This window comes from Enhydra lutris, unplaced genomic scaffold (assembly GCF_002288905.1).
Source record: "Enhydra lutris kenyoni isolate GAN:26980312 unplaced genomic scaffold, ASM228890v2 scaffoldscaffold23, whole genome shotgun sequence".
Classification (NCBI taxonomy): Eukaryota; Metazoa; Chordata; class Mammalia; order Carnivora; family Mustelidae; genus Enhydra; species Enhydra lutris.
Genome location: NW_019154107.1, coordinates 28,930,393 through 28,947,486, shown reverse-complemented (window position 1 = coordinate 28,947,486; position 17,094 = coordinate 28,930,393). Strand labels below are relative to the sequence as shown.

The 17,094-nt window shown below is 52.3% G+C and overlaps 1 protein-coding gene across 2 annotated transcripts; it reads right to left on the bottom strand.

Annotated features, from left to right (window-relative positions):
• Nucleotides 1–120: 120 nt before the first annotated feature.
• LOC111150486 (protein phosphatase 1 regulatory subunit 3F) lies at nt 121–15,929 on the bottom strand. Of its 2 annotated transcripts, none has more exons than XM_022507955.1 (4): nt 14,923–15,929; nt 5,396–5,451; nt 5,092–5,171; nt 121–2,626 (listed from the first exon to the last, which is right to left on the bottom strand). In XM_022507955.1, the coding sequence occupies exons 1-4, from the start codon at nt 15,927–15,929 to the stop codon at nt 1,331–1,333; spliced, it is 2,439 nt and encodes an 812-aa protein (XP_022363663.1). In that variant the 3' UTR covers nt 121–1,330. The 2 variants fall into 2 exon arrangements, with proteins under 2 accessions (XP_022363663.1, XP_022363665.1); XM_022507957.1 differs by having other exon boundaries at nt 5,092–5,185; nt 5,407–5,451.
• Between the last annotated feature and the right edge of the window lie 1,165 nt (nt 15,930–17,094).

The following is a 17,094-nucleotide window of genomic DNA, read 5'->3' as shown; positions in this document are numbered from 1 at the left end:
GGAAAGAGGAAAACCAGGCAAGTGTGGTGTCCCAGAAACCAAGTAAAGAGAGATTTCAAGGTGGGGGAGATGACCAGCTGTGTCAAATGTTGCCAATAGGTCAAGGAAGATGAAATCTGGGATGTGGCTGTTGATGGACCAATCAAATATCATCAGGGATTTTTGCTGAAGTGGCTGGGCAAACAATCTGATTGGGGCTGTTTCAGAAAAGCAGGGGAGCCCTGGAGAAGAATGAAAGAAAGTTGGTGTAAAGTTTTGTTGCGAAGGCAAGTAAATAAATATATGGTGTTTTGTTGTGCTAATGCAGAGATTTTTATTTGCATGCAGTAAATATATCTATCCTTTCTTTCAAAGCTTCTGGGTTTCCTGTTTTGAGTTATAAAGGCAAAGTCTGTGGACAGCAACTCTGGTATGAATTCTTCACAGCACATTAACTCCTCTGTCCCTTCTGAGACCTTCCCAATCTTGGAGACAGAAGGGTCTCCTTCCTGGTGTCAAAGGCTTCTTTTTTTTCCCCAGGAACCTCAAAACCTTGTGGCTTATTCGCAGCCAGTATTCCCACATCTACAGCTGACCACATCCACCGCCGCAGCCGTGTGTTCGACACCAAACCCTCACATGGCAATCATTCTTCCTCCCTCCCTGGCAGAATATAGAAAAGACCAAAGGACCCGCCCCTCCAAAGACCACCAGACCACACAGGGCAGGACCATAAGGTGAGGTGACACGTACTGAAGCTGTGGCAGCAGACATGGCCGTGTCCCATGGCCAACTCCCCACCCGCCCCTCCCATAGAACAGGACCACCCCACACACTCAGGCCCACACGGGAGAACACTGTACAGCAAGACACATCATTTCTCATAGAGCTCTATTGTGGCATATAATAATAGGTACTCTATATAAATTAAATTAAAAATAAAGCTCCAGCAGGTTGCACAGGTTGGCTGTTAATAAATATATCTCTGGGTAATTGTGCCCCAAGACCAGCTCACGACCACTCGCCCTCGTCCAGAGAATTATACAAAAATAAATACAGGCTTGGGGGGGGGGGAAGGGAGGACATGCCCAGTTCCTCTCTGAAAGTTATCTCACACCGTCCACCGTGCCCTGTTCCCCTCCACAGGCATCACCACAGGGAGCCCTGTGCCAACAACTCCTCAAGGACGGGAAGGTCTCTCTCCAGTTGGGCATTCTCAGAAGCAAAAGACCCCTCACTATACAGGCCACACATCCTATCTGAACCCCCTGGGTGCAGTGCAGGGACGGCCTCTCTCCACACCCCAGAGAGGGGGGAAGTCTGTTACTGCTACACCCCACACAAGCAGCCTCTATGAGAACCAGGCCAGAGAGAGGCACAGCGCAAGCACCAGGAGGGACATACCACTGTTCAGAGCCACAGGGACCACCACCAACCCAGCCAGGACCCCCAGAGTCTGGGTCAAGGGCCCCCACAGCTGGGGAGGCAATACACACACACTTTCTGCAGGGACTGCTAAGGTGGGAGACTTCTTTGGGGGCTCCAGGTTTGGGCCTGCACCCTCTTCATCCTGGGGGCTCATATGGGGCCTGGCCAGGCTAGAAGGACAGACTTCAGCCCCCGAGGGACTGAGGAGGGTCAAACTTTGCCCCAGTAGGACTGGAGCAGCTGGCTCCTTACCAGATCTAGGAACCAAGCTGTCTGCCCACTCAGTGGTAAACTCCATCTGGCCTTCTTTCTCCCCTGGGGGCCCGGTCACCCCAGCCATCACCCTATTTATGCGCAGAGAGTCGGTGTCCTTGCCCATCCCCTTTTCCGGAGCCCCAGTGAACTGACCCTCTGCACCCAGAACCACGGGGCTGTCACAGCCCGAGCCCTCTGCCCACGGGAACCACACATCTCCCATAGTGGCTACCACAGGATGGACCCCTGAGAGGATTTCTGGAGGTGATTCCTTGGGGGTGTCCCCTTCTGGGCTGGAGGGTACAATGGAGAGTCCCTCTTCGCCCTCCCCCTCCTCATCAGGATCCTCAGTGTCCTTGATAAGCTCCACACCACGCCCCAGCCGGGCATAGTGCAGGGTGATCTCCTCAGCCAGGGCACTGTTCAGGGCCCGCTCGGGGCCAGGCCACTTCAAGATCAGGTCTCGGTCCGTGAGTATGCCCAGGGGATGGCTGGGGGATACTCCCCCATCTGTGGGGCCCTCCCCGCCACTTCCCACCCCACCTGCAGCCACAGCGGCCCGCAGGCGGCTCAGGTGGGACAGGTAGAGCTGCTCCAGCTCCTGGTCAATGGTGTCCTCACCAAGCAGCTCCTCCAACCCACCCACAACCTCCAGACCCCCAGGGGGTTCATCCATTAAGGCCCCCACCATGGAATCCTTTCGGCCCCCTCCATTCTCTTGCGATACTTCCCACGTGGCCTCCACCTGTTGCTGGCTGGGTTCCAGAAGAGGCCCGGCTGCCCCCTCACTTGCATCGGGCCCCGAGGCCTGGTCCCTGGGGGAGCCACCCAGGCCACAGAGAGAGGAAGAGGGGAGAATCCTGATGGCCCGTGCCTGGGGGACCTCTGTGAAAGCCACAGGCGGATTGCTTCTGGGGACGTCACCTTCCTCTGGGGGTTTGCCAGTCACTGTAACTTCAGAAACCTAGAGCCATTGGGGGGGGTAGGGCAGGAGGGGAGAGAAAGGAAGAGGAATGAAGTAGAGGAGGGGATGGGACAGGCAGAGACAGTGAGACTGGTGACAGCCCACACCCAGCCCCACCTGTGTTTCCAGGTACACCCTCCTTAAAGAGCCCTCTCTAATGCTCCAAATGCCAAAGCCTATGTCATCTTTATTAACATAACCAAATCAGATGGAGTAAAAGGGGACTTCCTGCAGATCATTAAGCTAAGGAAGGCAGTGGGCCCCAACATTTGGTGAATGGCTCTCCGTAAGTACTGTTGGCTGACCTCTAAAACAGATCCAGAATATCCACATGAATTCAGGTATTTTCTCTTTCAAAAACATTTATTTTGACAAAGCCTAGAAACAATGGCCTATCTAGCAGGAGGAAAGCACACGGAGCACCCAGATTCTAGTTTCTAAATACCATTCTCCCCTAAAAGGAACCAGAGCTTTCTAACTAAATGGCTGTGGGTAGGGTAAGTACAAAATGAGTCTCGGACACACTGTCATTCAAGAATCTGAAGAAGTGGTCAAAGAATGATGGGACTGTGTTCAAAAGGACTCTGGAACCAACGTAAACAAGTTCCTACTGACTGGAGAGAGTTCAATTTAAACATCAAAATGAGTAAATAGATGCAATGGGTGGAAACTTATCAAATATGCTTAAAATTCACGAGTTAGTAATAATACACCAAAACCAAAAATCCTTTAGTTGGTCACCTTTGGAGAAGTTCAATTCTTCTGAAAACTGGTAAATAAAAGGGAAAAAATTAAGCATTTATACAGCTTTCTCAATACAAATTATATACCCTCAAGGCAGCCAAACGGTTGATATGAGAACGTTTTTCCTTGGAAAAGAATTCCAGTTACTAAATGAAATGGGAATAAGAGAATTAAATAGAATCAATTCTAGTTAAATTAGTTTCATAATAAAAGATGGTATTTAATAAATCAATTTAAAGTGGATTAGTTGGATTTAATAGATCACATTAATTAAGTGGAATTAACATATTGATTAAAAAAAGAGTGAGAAATGTGTTTCCATACAATCAGCCAAAACCAGCCTGTGGGAAACTCTACAGGACAAACAAGGTTTCTTCAACAAACAAACAAACTGCCAGAAAAGTGAGGGAGATTTTAAAATCTAAAAAAGACCCATCCACCAAATGTAATGTGTTGACCTGGTTTGGATCCTATAACATCTATGAGATAAGGAAATTTGAACACTGATCAAATATTTGATGATACTAAGGACTAACTGTTGATCTCCTGAGGCATGATGCTGCATTGTGTGTTTTTTTTTTTTTAAAGAGTGCTTAATTTTCTGAGATACAAACTGAAATATTTTTGGATGAGATAATGTCTGGATTTCTTCCCAAAATAATTCCATAGGCAATTGCGGGATGGGGCAGAGAGGGTATGGAAAAAGTAGGAATGGACATGTGCTGAAATTTGTTGAAGCTAGGTGACAGGAATATGTGAGTTCATTATACTAGTCTCTTTCCTTCTATATATGTTTGAAAACCTTTGTACTAAAACACACACATACACACATTCTCTCTCTCTCTCTCTTTCTTTCTAACATATATCTCCAGAATCTCTATCTCCCCTGTCATCTCTGGCATCAATTGCCCGGACCACTGCAGTTGCCTCCCTGTATGGTCCCCCTGCTTCTGCCCTCATTCCTACAGCCTACTGAACTCACAGCAGCCAAAGGGAGCCTGTTAAATCCTAAGTCAGATCATGGCCTTCCTCCGCTCACAACCTTTCCGTGGCTCCACTGTCTCTCAGAGTAAAAGCCCGAGTTCTCTCCAAGGCCCACGAGATGCTATGTGATCTGTCTGACCTCACCTCCTGCTACTCCCCAACTCCCCCCCGCCACCGCCACTCACTGCTCCTTGCTGTTCCTCACACATTAGTCATGGCCGTGCCTGGGGGGCTTTGCAGCTGCCTGGGATGTTCTTCCCCTAGTTACTCATGTGGCTCACTCTCACCTTCTCCAATCTTTGCTCAAATCTCACTTTCCATGAAGGCCTCGTCTGCTCTAAACTCACAAACCTTCCCCCCACCCCCGTATGCATGCGCATGTGCACGCACACATGTATGACACACACACTCCCCATCCCTTTATTTTTTTCCTTAGCACTCATCATTACCTAAAACAGCATATATTTTAACTATTCTTTTGTTTTGTCATGTCTCACTCCACCAAAATGTAGACCTCTTTTTTGGTCACTCCCAGCTTCCCAGTGCCCAGGATTGCTCGGCACAGGGCAAGCACTTGATAAATGTTTGCTAACATAACAAAAGCTCGGGTGAATCCCGGCTGTCCACCCTCTGCCCTCAGGTTCTGCTCTGACCTAGGGTAGACCTGGAGCAAGTTGGCCCCCACCACCCAGTCTCCCACTGGGCTGTCCATCCAGAGGCTGCCAGGGCCTGCTTACCTGAAGCGTCATCTGAGGCCATGGGCGGAGAGGGGTGGGGGCCACCAGGGGACCCACTGACTCCTGGACATTAGGGCGCTCTGCGGGAGAGAAGAGAAGGGGTAGCGTCGGGGTGAGGCTGGTGTCCAGGCAGGCCAGGTTTAGTTAAGAAAGGCTACTCTTTGGGCTACTTGGCTTTTTGTCTCTGAGGCTATCTGGGACAGTTGAAGGCAGAGGGGACCTCCTAATTCATATAGAGAAAACAGGGAGAAAGAAAGGAATAGTGCGCAGAAGCTGAAACCCCCACAGCCTGCCAATTGCTTACCCACAGCAGGGGTGCTGTCCTCTGAGCTCCTCATCCTCAGCTCTTCCTCAGCGGGCCTGTCAGGGGCAAAGGGGAGAATGCATGGATCTGATGTCCCTGAGAGGCCAGTTCTGCCACCCACCGGCCCCTTCCGAGCCTCCGTGGCAGCCCACTCCCAAGGGACAGTGGCCATCTTCCCTTCTGCCACCTCTTTTTACCCAACCCTGATTGGAAAAGTCCCACAGACACATTGGGGAAATGCTGTGAAACACAGAAAAGCATAGAGAAGGGGGAAAAGTCACACATCAGCTTAGAGGCAACCACTAGGACCATGAAGGACAAGTTCATTCCAGATATTCTACAAAATCAACTTAACTTCCGCAGACAATATTTCACAGCTGGCTTTGTCCGTGCACTGTCCGTGCAACCACATGAAGCATCACTATATGTTCTTGTCAACACCTGAGGTGGCCGTTTACCCTCACAGTGGCTCACCGTGACATCTGTAACCCACTCCCATCCTCCTGAGCGGCTCGCTTGTTGCCTTCATTCTGCTCTCACGAAGCAGACTCCAGCAGACACTACTGGGCATGGTTTATATGAGCATTTTGGATCATTTCCTTAGGGTATATTCCTAGCAGTAGAGGAACCCGCTTTCTCCAAGAAAGGCCAGGTGAGGACTGTGGGACTCAGAAAAGCAGCAAAGAGGAGGAAGGAAGCAACTGGAGGACAGGAAGGAAGCCAGCAGAAAAAGGAAGTAGCCCAGGGTCACAAAGACCTGGGTCCCTCCACCAACATGCCCCCCGTCACCCAATCAACCTGGCCGACCCCCTAACCTTTCAGAGCCTCGCCCTCCTCACCTTAAAATGGAGCACAGGACAGTCAGGATATACACACCAAGCACAGGGCAGTCAAGGCCATCGAGCCAGACACCAGGGTCTGGCACGGAGCAGGGGGCTGAATCGACCGTGGGTATTCATTAAGGTTGGTCCTCCTCCACAACGCAAGTCAGGCCCCGCCGTCTAAGTGGCATAAGGCAAGTGTATTTCACCCAGTCTCTCCCAGGGGTGGGGTCACAGGGATCATGGAGAAATCACTGTTCTCATTCTCAGAAATGAGTACCAAATGTTTACAGATTAAGGCAAATGAGAGGGAAGCGTTAACAAAAACATGAGCAGAGGTGGAGAGGAGCTGAGGCAATTGCTCAGACCTTCTCATTCCTAAAAGGTAATATGATGACATTGACATTTCTGCAGATGGTTGCAACTTTTTGAAAAACATAATTAATTGCCTCTCAGAAACCGGGGATCACTAGCTGACCCGAATAGAATACCTTCTATGATGTTCGGCACTGTTCTGGGTGCTTTCACATCTATTAACGCAGCCTCACAATAATCCTGTGAGGTAGGTACTTTTAATCCTGTGAAGTGGGTGGTAGTATTATCCGCATCTCACAGATAATGACGTGGAAGCTGAGGAAACAGCTCGAGGTCAGGCAGCAAGGACCAAAACCTAAGCCTTCTGGCTCCCATGTCTAAATCCAGGCTCTTGATCAACAAACTGCTGCTTCCTGGACAGGGGGGGGGGGGGGGAAACTGGGGTCTTACCCCAATGTCATCTCCCATCCTTTCCAGAAGTAGGTAGAGGGGGGCAGCAATAACAGACAAGATCTCTCCCTCTTCATTCATTCAGGCTTTTCTTTGGACCTGCCTTTTGCCCATATATTCATTCCCAGTTTCCCTGCCTTCGTGGGACATGTGGCTAGGTGACCACCAGACACGGAAGTCGCGGCAAGGTCCCTCAGGGAGGAAATTTGAATCAGGTACATGGATCTAGAGTCTGGAAGCTCCAGAAGGGACTATCTGTCTTTCTCTATGGATTAGGGCTCGTGCATCCCACCAAAGGTATTTGAATCTGAATATTACCAGGCCCGGGAGTGAGTGACTCAGAATCCTGGCCACCAACTCCCAAGCATCACAGAGAAGAAAGGGGGATTTGGAACAAACCAGCCTGGTCTTGCGCCAGTCCCCCCAGTAAGTTTAAAATCTAGGTCTTTGGACCTGTGGCCCAACACGATTTCTGAAGACTTCTTTTGCTGGCACAGTCCTTCGTTAGAGGAAAAAGTTACCTTTCTAGGATCTTCTATAGCAAGCTTCTTCACAAGACCCACAAACATAAGGGTAGCCCTCCCTCCCAGGGGCAGGACTAGGCAAGCCGTCCCCTGCCATCTGGCCCAGTGCTGACATGTACAACCAGGCTCTGAAATACCACTCCAGAGTCCTAGATGTCTTTGAGAGAGAAAAGGTGGGGTGGGGAGGGACACAGGATGCAGCCAACCAGAAGGAAAAGAATTCCACAGTTCAGCTTTAGGAAGGAGAGGAAAAACAAATACAAAACAAATCCCTCAGCCCCCAGAGCATCTCTTCTGCAGCAGAGGAGCGTGAGAAGAGGGGGAGCTTCCAAAAATCAGGTCAAGCAATTCAGCCGATCCCAAGATCCACAAAGTCAGCAGAAGTACACAGGGCTCTCTCCATATCTCTGAAGTCAGAGAATGAAAGCAGGAGGCACAAGCATTTATCGTTCATCTCCTCCAACGTGGGCCCTTTTCATTGATACACCAAGTCATTTGAAAACCTTCACATCTATCCTTCAAAGCAACACCCTTCCCTTTTTACAAATGCGGAAACTGAGGCTCAAGGAACCGTGTCTCTACACCCACTAACTACACACCACACTGATAACAATCCAAAGAAGGCTCCATTTTGAAGACTGTTCGAAACTGTGGGCTGAAAAAAAAAAAAACCTAGATATCCTTGAACTGTCTTTCACAGTAAACATTCAGGGGCAGCTATGACTTTGATCAAAAGGAGGATAGTAAGAGAAATGGAGTACAAGTGTATACTGACTCACTGATCAGTAACAGAGAAGAGGGGTTCTTAGAAAAACTGGGAGGGAGGAGATTAAGAACAAAACTGTACCTCCAGGGTGCTTGCTAATTTTCGAGAAGGAAACCTGCTCTTTTGGCACCAGCCCCACAAATGCCACGTGCTATCTCCTTCAGGGCAAAACGCAGTAGTGGGCCAGGGGCAGGCCCGGGAACCTGGGCCCACACCCAGGATGCATCCTTGGGGTGTTCTCAAAAACTAGTTAAGACAGTGCAGCCTAAAAGGGACCACACCAGTCTCCTAGGTGTGAAATTCCTCCTGCCATCAGGAAATTCAACGACCGCTGACCTCAGACGACATGCGGGGAGACCGGAAGGTGAGATTTCAGAAAGAGGTGCCGTCAGCCCCAGCCTGGGCCAGCCGAGACAGAACAAAAAAGTTAATCACCAGAGTGCAAGCGGGGGAGGGCTGACAACCCCCAATGGGCGAGAACAAAGCAGACTCTCAGAGCAGTCACAGCACTGCAGCCGCCACCCCGAGTCCTCTGGGAGTACCCCCGACGCTGTTTTCAAAGAACTTGGCAAGCCCAAAGTGGGTCATGTGCTGAAACCCAAAGGGAAACTCAGCAGACCCCAGCTCCCATGCAGTCAACTCGAAGATAATGCTGACTCCCCAGGAGGTCAGGTGGCTTCAGAAACCTGCCTGTGATACTTGGAATCCCAGGATTCTGGTTACCACCCCCCCCCAGCCATCTGCTTTCTGACAAGAACAGGGTTTGAAGCAGCTGTGAAAGCCACCACATTCTAGGGGCGGGCACTGCTCTGCCTTCCCCAGCTACGGTCTGTGTCAGTGTCAACTCTGGGACTCAAAGCCCCTCCGGCGGGCTGGGAGGGAAGAGAGCAGTTTATCGTGGCCACGAGCTTCTTTTATGGCAGGGACGTCATTCATTTGGCGGTGACCCACAGTAAGAAATACATTTGACATCATAAGCCAGCACCCCCCATACATGTGTAAATATACAGTTATAGAAAACTGAAAAACAGATGTCCTTTGAGTGAAACAGCACTTACCTGTACTACGTGTTGTGATGCACACTATTTCCTATGCTACTTCTTTTTCTTTAATATTGGTTGGGATCCAGGAAACTGATTTCACAGTTCAATGAAGGGTTAGAACAGGTAACTTTGAATAATCTCAGCTCTGCCACCTACCAGCTGTGTGACCTGGAGCAAGTCACTTAACCTCTCGATGCCTCACTTTCCTCCTCCGTAAGGAAGGTATAATGGTAATGGCCACCCCAGAGGGCTGTGGGGTAGACTGAGAAAATAGTGGAACATCGCCTATAAAGTGCTAACAAACAGCGATCCCCTCCAAATTCCCACTGAGGGAAATTGAGGCTCCGAAAAGGACAGCAACTTGCCTGACAATGCCCCACTGGTCAGACGCACCACCCAGCCTGGTATAGCCTTTAGGAACTGTGGAACTAGAGGAGGACCACCCTGGCCCAGAGTCCAGCTCCACCACTTCCATAGTGTGTGGCCTCAGTCCACATCCTTAACCATGATGCCCTACCAATTGTCGGTGGAGTACAAAAGGATGGCTTTCTCACTCAATCCTGACTTTCTGGACAACTAAGACGGCCCTTGGCCTGTCCTGTTTCAACTTTGTTTGTTCTGGTTTCCCCTAAGGCTGCCGACTCAGAGAGCAAGTTGTGTCCCCAACCAGTCAGCAACAGGTGACCTAAAAATCACTGAGGCCTTACCGTGCATCAGCCCAGTGACAGACCCTGGAGACACAAGGGGGAGCACACCCAACTAGCAAGCTGACAATTTCGTGTGGAGGAAGACATTTAAAAAAATAACTCACACTCATTCTTTCAACAAACATTTATTGAGCACCTGTTAAGTGCCAGGCACCGTGGCAGGCCCTGCAGAAATACAGAGGTGAACAAAAAGCAGACCATGTCCCTACCCCTCACGGAGCTTACAGTCTAAGAGGGCAGAGAGGGTCATCCAATAATCCCCTAATGAAGGTCTAACTACAAACTGAGGTCCGTGCCTTCAGGAAAGGAAGAATGCCCTGGAACAAAGGGCCCTGGCCCAGACTCCAGGGTCAGGATGGGCTTAGGATGCTTAGAAGGAAGATAAGCAAGGGAGGGGTCAGGGAGAGGCCTCTCAGGAACACTGCTGGGGAGGTGATGAATTCAATCTCGAACATGGGACCCATCTTTGGGACACCAGCCAAGTGAGAGACATGGAGCCTGGCTATGTGAGCTGAAGGCAAGAGCAAGGAGAAGGGCCGGGGGTTAAGAGGAAAAGCAGCAGAGCGTGGTCCCAAGGAAAGGGAGAGACCGTGTGTTAAGTAGGAATGCTCAGCAACTTCAAGAAGAAAACCAAAACCACCTCTGGAATCTGGTAGATGTGGGGGGCTGAAGCAAATGGAAAAGGAGAGTGTCAGCAACTCTTCAGAGAGGGGTCAGCACTGAAGAGGAAGGGGTGGTTAGGTGCTGGTCAGGAGCAGCAGGGACAGAGGGGAGGTCAAAGGACAGGTTTTTCAGACAGTAGAGATGCTAACATGTATAAAGGCCAAAAGAGAGGATCAGCGAGGGGGGCCAACAAAGCTGCCAGGAGAGAAAGGGTCAAGTTCTGGAGCAGGTGGCAGAAAATGGAACTTGCAGAGCACAAATGGGGAGACTGGCCTGAGGCAGTAAAAGGGGCCCCTCCTCCCCTGTAACACAAGGGAGGGAACTTAGTTTGCACGCTGGGGGGCTGTGAGCTATGGGGAGTTCCATCCTTTCAGCTTCTTTTTGTTTTTTGAAGCAGGAAGTAAAGTCTGAAGGTAAAGAACATTTGAAAAGAGTCACAGCAAGGGGGAGACAAGAGTGGATCAGAAAAATAGAATAGGACTGCCAGGGGGGGTGGGAAATGATCTTAAAGTTGTGGCAACACACACCTGTTCTGCTACATGACATTTTCAGGCAGGGCTCGGCTAATCCACACTATGAAAACATCAGGGCCATGCTAAGAAAACATCAGGATGTTGGGATGGACAAGCTTTCCAGGGGAAGCACTCTTAGAACTGAGGGATCAAAACGAGGAGACCGCAAGGAGTACAGGATCAACATTCCTGGTGATGGAAAACAGCATGGGCAAAGGCCCTGAGGCAGTAAGGGGCAAGGCACCTTGTTAAGACCACAGTGACAGGAGCTCAGAAGGCAGAGGATGGTGGGATGTGAGACTAGCAGCTGTGGAGGACAGACTGGGGGACAGGGCAGGGGGATGCTGGAAGGCCATGCTGAGGCTTTCTTTGTCTTTCTAAGAGGAACAGGACACCTCCTAAGGGTGTTAAGCCAAGGCAGACCAGGAGGGTTCCTCCCGACACCAGCCCTAGGACTCTGGACTCTGGGAGCCTCAGTTTGCTCATCCAGGAAAGAGGGATAAAAACAGTCTCTCTCAAGGGGAATACTGAAAGGATTAGATGAGGCCTTTGCACGCGAACCCTCAGCAAAATGCCCAGCACAGAGTAGGGTCTCTGCCAAGCGTCACACACCAAGCCCTCCATCCCTGCCTCTCCCACCCAGTTCCACCACAAAACCCTCGACAGCTTAGTGCCAGTCTGCGTCTTTTTCCCTGTTTGAACCTAGCACCGTGCCCAGCACATAGTAGGCCCTCAACAAATGCTTGTTGATGGATCATCTCGAAGCCTAAGTGTTATCAAAAGCCTGGTCCCATAGACTTCCCCTGTGCCCCCACCTGACGTGGCCATGCCCAGTTCGGGGCGGGGGTGGGGGGGGCGGCGGCTGCGGCCAGTACTTCTGAACAAGGCCCTCTACCACAGGGCTCCCACACGTTCAGCCTATCCCCTGCGACCAGCTACCGGTTCCCAAGAGGGCTGGGTCGCAGGGACAGCTGTTCTTCAACAGTGCTCCAAGTCCCGGGCAGCACACAGCTTTTAAAACAATAATAAGTTGAAATGTACTCGCCAAGAAAGCCACCGACCTACAAAGAAAATCTTACCGCTGATCTTGCAATGAGCACCAACCTCCCCTTTGCAAGAGCTGAGATCAAAAGATAAAGAAGCTATCAAAAAGCCATCTGCCCACTTAAAATAATATCACAAGTCATGTTACGAACCACAGACCCGGGGCCAGATACCAAAACAATTGTCTGAACGAGCTGCTTCAATTTCTCCTTAAAACCACCCATGTATTTTAAAAGAAAAACACCCTCTCCACCCACCTTGGCCCTGCGAGCTTTTGATTTCTCTGGTTCTCTTCCTTTAACACTCTAAAATGACCAAACTCTGGCTACCCAAACTGTCGCACCTTACAGACAGGTCTCCCATGCAGCCACCTGGGAAGACAACTTGGGAAAAGTGACAGAAATGAAGGCGCTTCTGGGAACCAGGACCACTCCAAACCTTGATCTGGGTGATGGCTGCGCGAGCATATGTATGTAAAAATCCACTGAGCCCTATACTTAAGATCACTACACTTTGTAAAGGGATACCTCCAAAAAGCAAAGAGACAGAAAAGAGCGAGAAAGAGAGAGAAAAGGAAAGCAAACCCTGCTGGGAACACCAGAAATGAGATGCAGAATTCTTCCCGAACCCTGTCAGAACTTCTGGAGTAGTTAAAAAAAAAAAAAAAAGTCCCCAGCATGTCCTCCCTGGCACTGTCACTCCCTGAGCTACCTCAGTATCCCCCCTTTATCAAATGCACATAACCAGAGCGCCTGTACCACAGAGCACACACAGCAGGACTCAGGAGAGAACAGACTTGAAGCTCTCAGCACACAGCTCAGTAAATGCTGACCACTATTCTCTTCCACGGCTACCACCATCCTTCAGTGCCTTGCCCATGTTTGCTGTGTTCAATCCAAAGTGACTGTCATTCCCCTTTAGCAGATGAGAAGACTGAGGCTTACAGATGAAGAAACTGAGGCAAGGCCACACAGTAGGTGATGGGCAGAGCCGAGTTTGGGAGGGGTATCCAAGGAACTGTATGTGTGATTCCCTAAACATAAACACTAGCTAACACTTTCTGGCACTGCTATGAGCCAGATTTGGTTCTGAGTGCTTTTACTCATCTCCTCTGAAGTAGGTGTTGTAATTATCTGTTTTACAGGTGAGGGTACTGAGGCATGGTGCGGTTAAATGAGTTAGCCAAGGTCACAAAGCCAACAGACGGCAAGGCTGCAATTTGAACCAAGGCACTCTGATGTCAGAATCCATTCTCTTAATACTGTAAGGGAAGGCATGCTGCCTGGCCCCCTTACACTAAGTCTCAGGTTACTGTGGGGCTCACAGGTCCGTAAGTGGGTACTTGCCTGCCTGCTCACACACCCGGGCACGCCTGCCCACCAGCCCCAAGCTAGACCTTTCTGAATCACTCACTCACAGCCTAAGGCCTTGCTAGGACCACAAACATCTTGCTGCAGCCTGAGGCTTCTGATCAAGCATACACAAGGTCCAGAACGCATTTTCCCATTCCCATTTCCAGTCCTTCCCAGAGGCAGGGAAATGTGTGCATTTCCCACACACGCACAAAGACTCTACTTCTCCCAGACTAGACTTACGTGACCCCGTCCCCCAAAAGAATCAGGCCTAGCTGCTACCTTCAAAGAGCTCCTAGCTTGACTGAGAAAATCTAGTCTCCTAAGATGCCTCCTGGGGTTAAGTGGCTCCTTCTCCCAGGCTCCGAATGGTCACAGGCAAAAACAAAGGACAAGAGCTTCAAGTCCAGGCCCATCTGGTTCTGCCTCTGCCAGAGCCACTGCTTCCCTGTGAGAGCAGAGACTCAGTCCCTCAATCCTGCAGGAGACCTCGCACTGGACTAGAACATAACAGTAAAGAGATGCACAGGCTTCAAGGTCAGCCATGGTGGAATTGGAAAAGCCAGGCGCCATCACTTCCTCAACCAGTTTCTCCCTCTGGAATCCCAGTTTGCTGCTCTGTCAAATGGGGATCAGATCCCCTGTCCCCCACTGGTAAAGCCCTTGGTCTACCCTACTAGATCACTGAAGTTCTGTCCACTGCAGCACACAGCTCATCATTCACACCAAGCTCATTCTCACCTTAGGACCTCTGTCCTCAGCTCCCTCTGCTCCCATACCTGTGCATAACCACTCCTCCTCTATCATTCAGGACTCAGTTTAAATGGCACCTCCTCAGAAAAGTCCTCCTTGTTCCCTTTTCTACAAACTCTCCCCACCCCACCCCCATACCTGCACATGACTCTTCTGATCATCCAGGACTCACCTCCTTAAAGGCCTTCCCTGAACATTCTAAAGCATCTATTCCCTCCAAACTATCGCCTTACCCTATTTCACTTTACTCTCAGCAACTAATCTTATCCCTCTGTATCTTATCTGCTTGTTTTTTTTCTTTCTTTCAAACCATCTCCCAGAGGAGCCTACATGATCCTTGAGGGTAGGGAAGATGTCTGTCTCCTTCAGGGTTTTACCGGGGAATTCAATAAATGAATGAAACCCCAGTAATTAAAACAGAGCCTAGCACATGTTTGGCCTCCGTTACTCTAACTGACTGAATGCGCCCTCCTCCCTGTCCTGGAGAGCAGGCCTGAGGGGGTTCCAGGGTTGGGATGCTTGTCCTCCATCCTAGACACAGCCCTGCGTTGGCGGAGGTGGCGCTGGCAGACATTACCTGCGCCTCACCGGCTTCATGCAGCTCTTCAGCTGCCTGGCCTCAGCCTCCACGGGACCCTGGCACTCGGGCTGTGGCTCCAGCTGCTGCAGCTGCTGCTGCTGGGGCAGCCCTTCAGCATCAGTGGGTGTGGGAGCGGGTGCGATCCGGAGCAGGACTGTGTAGTTGCGGCCTTGGTTGTTGGCCCAGAAAGTGCCCTCGGGGGTCTCATAGCGCACCACGAAGTCCAGGCGCGCCCCATCGCCCGCGCCCTCAGCAAAGGGCAGCTGGAAGGCAAAGCGGTCAGTGCGGCCGCCGTCGTCGGGCGAGGAGGCGGACGCCTGGCCAAGGCCCAAGCCCAGGCCCAGGCCGGGATCCAGGATGGGATCTCCTGCTCCTGGTCCTCCCGCTCCTGCCCCCGGCGGGCTGCGCGGGACGTAGCGCGCTGGGTGGTCGCAGAAGGAAGCCCAGCCGTCGTGTGAGGCCCGCACGTGCACCGCTTTCTCGAAGGAGCGGTTCAGCACGCGTACCAACCCGCGCAGCACCGGCGGGCGCCCCCCAGGCACCCACACCCCGGCACCCCCGGGGACCGCTCCGGGAGGCGGCAGCAGCGCCTCCAGCTCCACCATGACGCGCCCCAAGCGCTCCAGACGGCCCGGCGCGGGCGGCAGCGAAAATGTGGGCACCAGGTAAAACCCCCCGCCAGCGGGGACGGGGCACAGCGGCGAGGGCGCAGGGCAAGCCTCCTCTTCCTCCTCCCCTTCATCCCCATCCTCGCCATCGTCGTCCTCGTCAGCCCCGCCGCCGTCGCCATCTTGCCCGGCCGCCGCCGCCATCTTGCCCGCCCCGGGCCCGCCCCACGGCCGGTAGCGGCGCAGCTGCGCCAGCGGCAGCCCCAGGGCCTCGTCGGCGAACAGCACTCTCCGCGGGGCCACCGCCGCCTCAACAGAAGTGCGGGGCTCGCCCGCGGCCGGCGAGGGGGGCGCGGGATGCCGCAGCGGGGGCTCCACAGGGGCCGGGCGCGCCATATCGGCGGCGGCGGCGGCACCGACGGCACCGGTGGCGGGACCGGCGGGGGCAGGGCCTGAAGGGGCGGGCAGCCAATGGGAAGGCCAGCGGGGGGGGGGGGGGGGCGGGGGGGGGGGGTGTAGGCGGTGAGAGGAAGACAGGTAGAGCAGAAAGCCAATAGGGAGCCGCGCCTGGATGACGTAGCGGGGAAGCGAGTGCAGGAGAAGCACGCAGCCAATGGGGATGCCCGAGAGTGGGCGGTGCAGGAGGCGGGATGATCAGGGAATCAATGGGGAGGCCTAAATGGGGGTGGTGCGGGGTCCGGGATGGAAGGAGCAGAAGTAGGACTGCTAGTGGGGGAGTGTGAGCGGGAACGGCATGTGTGCAGCGGGGAAAATGGAATGACTACAGGCGATGGGGGCAGCGGGGAGCGAACGGAGCGGCCAGAAAAGCAGGAGATCCCTTGGTTGCGTAGGCGCCGGGACGCGAAGACAGAGGCCGCGAATAGCCAATGGAGAGCCGCGCGCCGGTGGCGTAGAGGAGATGACGAAAAGATAATGGCTACAGCGGGCCAATGGGGGAGTCGTGTGAGCTTGCACTCTGCCTTCAAGAGGCGGTGCTAGGGCTGAACTAACGAATACGAAGACTAGAAAGAGACCCAAGGGGCGGTGTAAGAACAGCCTCGGAGGCGGGACTGGAGGGGCAGGGCCAGTGGGAGTGGACGGTGAAGGCTGGAGCCAGGAGGAGAGATGGTTGATAGCCAATGAGGGACCCAGAATGAAGGCAGTTGAGACCTCAAAGGGCAGTGCTAGCACGAAATGAACCAATAGGCAAAGGCTGCAAAGTCTAGCGGACTGGAAGGACACGGAGGAGGATCGGCCGAGAGCAAAGCCAACCGGGGTGTTGGAGGTTGTGTAAAGGATGAACAGCCAATAAAGAGGCCAGAGGAGGGGGTCTGGGCTGTGCGGTGGTTGGGCCGGAGATCCATAGAATGCACGCAGCTATTGGGAAGAGTATGCCTCTTGTGGTTGGACTCACCATCTCCATAGCCCTTCGTGACTTCTCATTGCCCCAGAGCTGTGAATGCCTAGAGTCCCTGAAGACCTAGACTGCACCCTAGTGTGAGGTCTAAGAAAGCAAAACGGACTCTCCTGTCACAGTTACTGGGTCTTCCCTGCCCACCTC